The sequence below is a fragment of the Amphiprion ocellaris genome, chromosome 5, assembly GCF_022539595.1.
Source record: "Amphiprion ocellaris isolate individual 3 ecotype Okinawa chromosome 5, ASM2253959v1, whole genome shotgun sequence".
Taxonomy (NCBI): Eukaryota; Metazoa; Chordata; class Actinopteri; family Pomacentridae; genus Amphiprion; species Amphiprion ocellaris.
This window is the reverse complement of record NC_072770.1, coordinates 34,774,985-34,782,644: the sequence shown is the minus strand read 5'-3', so window position 1 is coordinate 34,782,644 and position 7,660 is coordinate 34,774,985. Positions and strand designations below refer to the sequence as shown.

General features: G+C 43.8%; 1 protein-coding gene across 1 annotated transcript; it reads left to right on the top strand.

The window, feature by feature from the left end:
• The first annotated feature begins 386 nt into the window (after positions 1-386).
• errfi1a (ERBB receptor feedback inhibitor 1a) lies at positions 387-6,701 on the top strand. The gene is made up of 4 exons (XM_023298142.3): positions 387-561; positions 3,071-3,276; positions 3,462-3,541; positions 3,729-6,701. The coding sequence occupies exons 2-4, from the start codon at positions 3,080-3,082 to the stop codon at positions 4,766-4,768; spliced, it is 1,317 nt and encodes a 438-aa protein (XP_023153910.1). The 5' UTR covers positions 387-561; positions 3,071-3,079; the 3' UTR covers positions 4,769-6,701.
• Positions 6,702-7,660: the final 959 nt, after the last annotated feature.

Here is a 7,660-nt window from a genome sequence, read left to right as displayed (position 1 = left end):
TTAAGACACATTTTTAACATTTCTTTTTTTCCACCCAAAAATGTTCAAATATTTTTGAAAATGTGGACATCAGAAGTTTCACTGTGAAAATATATATATTTTTTGCACGTTTTCAAATTTTAAAACGGGTCAGTTTTGACCGGCAGGACAACACGAGGGTTACAAGCAGAGATAAATGAAGCAATTGCAGACTTTGATCACACAAATTCGCCCTGTTGACGGTGTTCTCGGGTGATTGTGCAGCTCGGCTCGGTGTGCTTCGTGTACACTGCAGCAGAGTGTGCAGGAAACACAGGACTGCGCCTTTAAGGGCGAGTGTGCGAGGCGGAGCCGGAGCGCCTGTGGTGCGGCGGAGCCTATAAGACATTGCTCACTACAATACTAGACTTATCTAAAAGTGACACAGTACAGCCGGAGCGTCGCCAAGTCGCTGGCGTCCCGTTCCTGATGCAATAGAAATCAGAAGATTGCAGCCTCAAATCAGAGCCCGAGGAGGTATATTTGACCGGAGAGGACTTTTAGGGGGGTCAAGGAGCGGACGAGAGCTGCCAAGTTATTTAGGTGAGTCCACAAAGTGATTGGAAATGTTCCGCTTTGGCTTCTGTACGTCTCGTCTGTGTTGTTTAGTGTGTTTGTGCCAGCACGACAGACAGCAGTGATGCAACTTCAGATCCTATTAGTTTTTTGTTTTTTTTTAATGTTTTATATCTTCTTTTATTTATTTTTTTCCACTCAGACATTTAAGAGAAGCAACTTTCCTCTGAGCCTAGAGGATATAAAAACACAATAAACTAGAAAGTTTGAATAAACTGATCAACTCCTGTGTATTTATCTGATATAACAATAAACATAAAAATGAATTAATCCATCATAAAACTTCTCTCCTGTTGCACGCCCTCCGCTTTAATTCTTTTATTTCAATATCAATTAGTATCTTTTCCGCTCAAACAAAAGGGGAAATAACAATTCATTGTGTATCATCATTACCTGGCCTTGCCAAATAGCTGACTTGTGTGTTGTGGTGTGAGTCACCTGCCTGCTAGAGGGCTTTTAACCATTATTATCTCAATCCGGTAAAGTGAGGGGGTGTGCGCGCTGTTTGCTTGCCGCACAGGTAGAGCGGGTATGGTTGCTCGGAAACCGCTGCAGGGGTGTCATGAGCGGGGTGTGAACTCCTTCTTTCAAGGCCTGACTGCTGACTACTGCTAACCTGAATCAAACTGCCTGCTGATGATGTCTGACTTTACATCCCTGCCAACCCCAGCAGATCTGCTCCTTGACCAGCACCCATGGGCCTCCCCCTCCTCTTGTTGTCATCCTCACCCTGAGCCCCGTCCACCTTTTGTCCCAACAGATTTCACCATAAAAAGACCCACATTATCTGGTCCAAGTGATGAGAATTTTAATTGACATAAAGAATCCCTCCTCGGGACGGTTAATGCTCTGCATGACTACATCATTTGTTTAATCCCGCTGCCTGTAAATGCTCCTATGGTTAACTGCCAGGATGAACTGTCTTTGCACCTGTTGCGAGAGGAAGCACAAGCCCCTGGGGGTTCATTATCGGGGATCATGTTGCTTCCCGTCTCCGCCGAACCGAATCGACGGCCCTGGGCGAAAGAGGGGGATTGCATGCCTTGTTGGGCAGTTTGGCTCAGGCTGATGCCCCGGGCTTCCTGTTGTTTTAGAGCTTTGTTTCTCACCAGCTGTCAGGGCAGTGCATAAATATGGCTCATAGGAGACCAGGAACGAGGGGGCCGTGTTCCTCTCAGTCATCACTTCTGCATTATAAGGAGGACAGCATGTCTCCGGGTGTCCACACACCTCGTTTGTGGTGTCCAGAAGAGATGACCCGCAGCGTTGTGGACGCACCTGTTGAAAAACAAAAAGACTTGCAGCAACATTGAACTCAAACATACAACCAACACTCACCAGTAATATAATTGCTTAAATACTACACAAAGCCTGATTACTGAAATAAGATTTTGTATCTTTCCAAGCTCATTTCTCCTGAGATTGTGACCTGGAGCATGTAAACCCAGCGTGAGGCAAAAAAAATGTTGTTTTCAGCGGCAGACCCCAGAAATATCAATACGCCGGCCGGTTTCCTGCCCTCTGAATATTGTGTACATTGTTTACTCAGCCCTGACACATACTTGACATGACACGAACATTCAGGTCATTTGACATGAGGAGTTCTTGCAACATCAGGTATATCTCTGGTAACAGGAGGAGCCCCGTACTTTCCTGTTCAAGACGAGCAGGATTGCAGCACTGGAGCGCAGCACATTCAAGTTTTAAAATAAACTAAACTTATTAAGAGGCACAGTCTGCAGGAAAAGAAATGTGAAAGTTGGTTGCTGAGTTCACACCCCTGATTACACTGTTGAGCTTAGGCTTATGTAGACTGAGGCAAAAGGTGAAATGCGAATACCAGTTGCTGAGGATGGAAACTGAAAATGTGTTCTATTTTGTATTGGTTTTCAATATTTATATACTTTTAAGGAGTATACATATTGCTAGCACTGCTTCCACTTTATAAAACTCATCTTCCTTCATGGGGTAAATCTTCTCAAACATTCGGGGATAATGTCTGCGTGGAGTTTCATAACACACCAGAGTGTCTGCATCCCATTTAGGTCAGGTCACTTGCTCCACAAAAGCTGACCTGACCAGAAAGGAATCGAACCATTTCTTTGTACCGGTCTAGTCTATTGCTTTTAAACTTTCTGTGTAGAATAGTATGACCACAAAATTTCGAATGACATGTTCTCAGGGTGTGTTGCAACACGAGTGTCCTGAAGGCCTGTCAAACTGAGCTTTTGTCATTCCTCTGTCATAGGAAATTGCTGTCAAAAGTTAATATCTACATATTTGGCCTGTTGAGCAGCAAAAAAGAAGATATTTCTGTTACTCGCTTTCTTATCTGATATCAAGATTTTGTTTCACTAAAGGATGTTGGCTCTGCTTTCAAAGAGTGTTTTTTTTAGTATTCTGTTTTCTTGCACCTGCCTTTGCTTTCAGCCTTCTTTCAACCCATATTTATGGCTGTGTTTTGGCTGTGTTATAGGTACACCAGATGCAGGGGCAGCCAGCCGGCCTATCTGAGTGTTTCCTGGCTTTGATGCGACCCGAGTGTGCCTGGAGCATGTCCACAGTGGGCCTGACTGCCCAGGAGATCTCTTTTCCCATAGAAGACCCCTTCCTCAGGGGCAGCTACTGTCACAGCATGGCTGGATCCAAACCCTCCTGGAACTATCGCCATGAGCTGGCCAAGTGAGTGATCGGGTGCCAGGGCTAGCAGTCCATTAGGGGAAGGCTTTAGAAAAGATTTTTCAGACTTGCATGACATGTTATAGTTATATGATTCAGATCAGCGTCAGATTTCTTATGAATTATTTATGGCTATGTGGCTTATGTGAAGCTCTGATCATCTAAATTCTGTTTTTCTTCTTTAACAGCTTGTACTTCAGTATGGACACTGCACACACAGATCACAGCTATCAAGCTCAGCCTAAGGTCCCGCCACCAAGTTATGAGAGTAAGTGCAGGAATTTGCACAATACATGAAATACAACGATGCTGCATTGCATTTATTGTGTCTTTGAATTATTTGCAACTTTTTTGTGTGCAGTCAAGTTGTAATATTTAATTGCGACTGTGATTTTAATCATTTAACACCTTGACATTCATCTGATGTTATTTTTTTCAATATTCCTCTCTGACAGCACATAAACAGAATCCCAGCTCACAGAAATTTCCTCCAAAGAAGTCGAGGCCTTCCCATCTGTCCCTGTCCTGCAGTGCTGAAGCATCCACCCCAAGTCCTGCTGACGATGACCAGGTGGTCCCCTCATTCCAGAGGCTTTCGTTCTACGGGTGCAGCAGCCCACCACAGACGCCAGGCAGATGTTCCAAGCCTCTGCCTCCCATTCCCCTACAAACAGACATCTCCCCTGAGCAGGCTATGGACAATGAGGTAGAATTTTTCACAAGTTCGGACGACAGCCGCTGCCTGGTGTCCGATCAGTGTTCCAAATCGTCTCCTTTCCGGTATGGAGTCCCAAGCCGAAGGAGTTTCAGGGACTGTGGGCAGATTAACTATGCTTATTACGATGGTCCATTAGGACCGCAAAGCCCACGGCAGCCACAGCCACACCATCACGCACATCCTCCACAGGAAGTGCGGGAACAGTATGAGCCGCAGCAACAGGAACCACCTGAGCCAGTGGTCTGTCAGAGACAGCAGGACAAGGCTCAGAGGAGGCTACGGCGTTCCCACTCTGGCCCAGCCGGATCTTTAAACAAGCCCTCGCTGCTGCGCCTCACGTGCCACAAACGGCCCACCAACAGTATGGATAAACCAGAAGTGCCACCTCCCATCCCTCCGCGTACAATCAAGACAGGAGACTGCCGCCGCTGGTCAGCAGAGGTCTCGTCTGGGGCTTACAGTGATGAGGACAAACCGCCCAAGGTGCCCCCAAGGGACCCGTTATCCATCGGGAACTCCCGCACTCCCAGCCCCAAGAGCCTCCCGTCATACATTAATGGGGTGATGCCTCCAACACAAAGCTTTGCGCCGGATCCTAAGTACGTAAGCGGTCGGGGTTTACAAAGACAGAACAGTGAGGGATCCCCCTGCATCGTTCCTATTATGGAGAACGGCAAGAAGGCGAGCACCACACATTACTACCTTCTGCCTCAGCGGTCTGCTTTTGCAGAATCACCTTGTGACTGCCACACCAGAAGGAAAGTGGATTTAGTTTGAAAGTTTTAGTGGAAGTAGTAGAGGACTCTACTGTACGTGAGCAAAAACCACTTGTCAAAATGATGAAACTGGACGCTAACAACCCTCAAACTGCTGCTTTTACGATGTTTTTTGTACCCCTTATGTATTCTGAACACACAGGGTATGTGTGCACTGTATACAGTTACTGGTAATGTTGGAATAGCTATCACAACCGAGATACGAATCGAAAACTGTATCTGGCTAAGGATTGTGGGCAAAAATTCAACATTGTAGAGCTTATTTTTGATATGATTTTTATTTCATGACATTCAATGTTGTGCTGTTTTTGCTGATGGTGCGGTACAGTCAGCAGGTACAGGCAGGCCTTGAACCTCACGTGCTCAGTGTTTTGTGTCTGCAACGGTGTGGATGTTTTGTGAGATGCACTGGGGCTTTTTGATGCTGCTTTTGTATCTCACAAGGGACAAAAGGTCAGTAATGTAACCATGTATCACTTAATATATGAAGTCTGAATATAAGCCCGATGAATTTTAAACAAAATGAAGGATGCTAGCACACATGCAATCAACACTGATATGGTTTCCCTGTCTTGATATATTCTCACTCAGGCCGACTATATCGATGTAAATTTGTGTTTTTGCCAAATGGCACATTGTCATGGCACATTTTGTACTAAGAGGTGGGTACATTACTGGTAGCTATGCATGTTGCCATTGGAATGTTTAGTGCAGCTTATATGGTGTAGTTGTCTGATGAGTGTAATTGTGCGTATGTATGTGCGGTGGCGTGTTTGTGCATATGTGCATGTGAACAGCAGTCGGAAAAGTGTTCTGGTGATACAATATTCAGTTGCTTTCTACAATTAGTAGAAAATTGTCAAGCATACTTGTTACTGTGTGCTGCTCGTTTGCAGTGCCTGCTTTTGAGCACAGCTCTCTAAGAAGTGCACACATTTGATTTCCTTCTTTCAGTGTCCAGGTCTGTTTTGTTGCACAGAAATCGATCTGTTGAGCGCAAGTGAATGTATGATATTCTTACTGAAATTCCAGTTAAAGGAGCTTCTTTTTGGTCAAGCTGTGAGTCATTGCTTGAAACTAATTTGCCTCAAGTACTACCTCACTTTGATATTAATTCTATATTTTACAAACTCCCGGTTCAAATTGCGTCCAAATGTAAAATCCAAAATTTGAATCTACAAAAAGATGAGGTAACCAGCTCTACATGTGACCTGACAGAATTTGTTTTAAATTTAGTTACACCTCAGTTGAGAGTAACACAAAGTCAATTCTAACCGGATATCCTTAAAGAGAGATTTTAGATCACGCAGATCTTATATCAGAGATGTTCAGCTAACCTTGTTAATACAGATGCATTACAAAGACAGTGCAGGGTTTACCTACCTGACACAGACTTTCCTGTTCTGCACATGCATTCCTGCCTTACATGATTGCAGTGGGTGTGGTCTGAAAGACTTTGGCTGCTGGCAGCCCAGAAAATATATGGATTTTATTGTTGTAGATTATTCACGAAGCGTCTGGATGATATAGAAAATGTAGCACATGTATTGAAGTAACCCTTGGTATCAAACACGGTGTTCAGTTTGGGAAACATAACTGCTAAGGTCAATCGGTCATTGAAGTATACTTTTCCTCTCCTTCCTGCTCACAAACCTTGCCAATACAATGTTGCTTTTGACTTAAATGTTTGAAAAATGTTTACATCATACACTAATACTATTTAATCTTAAGGTATTCACATGTCTTATTAGAAATAATAAAACTGAATGAAGACTAGTTTATCAAGAAATAACTTCTCTGCTGTGGTGAAGACATGCACTGGGAGAGTTCAGTATGCTGTGTACAGTATTTAACAATTCCATTTGTTGTTATGAATAGTTGATAAGTATATAGTCTTTAAAAAGAAAGCAAAAAATAAAATGACTTATTTATGAGCTGGCCTCATTCTGTTTCTTGAATCTGTCAAAAGTGAACTCTCTACTCAGCTGTTTGGCCTGTTTTATCACCCACACACCCTCATGCTGCGCTGTGCCTTATTGTGACTGGCCTCTTTCCAGAGAAAGAAGAGTGACAGCTGTGGAGTATATTGCCTTCCACTTCCTGGTTTTAACATGACTTCCTCCTGCATGACTGCGCCGATGCACCCTGGCAGCCAGTTGTGCACCCACAGGTTTTAATGCATTGATTACAATGCTGCAAGTGTTTTGTTTCTGACTTGACTCCATGTGGTTAGGATTGGAGCTGAGACCACCAGGAACCACATGGAGCATTAGAGGTCAAATAATTACTAAATGAGCTGCAATTCAGCTGCAGTGAAAAAATGAATTCACTGAGACCTCTCAGCATTTAAGAAGACCTGCTGCTGATTTATTTTTTGCATTATTCTCTCAGTTACAAAGAAGTTAGCAGTTTGAACTCTCCACCTGAAAACCCTTTCACCTGATTCACTCTCAGGTGAGCTGCTAGGCGACGGCATGGGTGGTGACTATAGCAACTAAAGAAAGGCAGGCTGCTCATTTTAAATGGCTGCTGGGGGCAAGAAAAGAAAGAATTGTTGGTTGAATTAGCAAGAGGCCTGGTTTGAGATTAGCTCCTGAATAAATAAAACACAAACACATTGTTGCGCTGCTGTGGCACTGAAAGCTATTGTTGCTCTAAGACACAACATGTGGCCCACGCAGGCTCTACTTTCACAATTTTCATGGCTTGAATTGTGAAACTTTTTATCAGACTTGGCCATAAAGGCACAGGGATAAATATGAATCTGTGTAACATGCAGTGCCTTTGTGTCCAAAACTGTTTCTGTCCTCTTATGGTTTCCCTCAAAAGCCATAATTGCACATGAACCCCTTTATTTCCTGACTGAGCTATATTTTTTTACTTGGATCTTAAC

Excerpts from the sequence above, each read along its gene's own strand:
- errfi1a (XM_023298142.3), top strand. The coding sequence starts at position 3,080 with ATGCAGGGGCAGCCAGCCGGCCTATCTGAGTGTTTCCTGGCTTTGATG. Across the intron at positions 3,277-3,461 it reads TATCGCCATGAGCTGGCCAA|CTTGTACTTCAGTATGGACA; the intron begins GTGAGTGATCGG and ends CTTCTTTAACAG. Across the intron at positions 3,542-3,728 it reads CCCGCCACCAAGTTATGAGA|CACATAAACAGAATCCCAGC; the intron begins GTAAGTGCAGGA and ends CCTCTCTGACAG.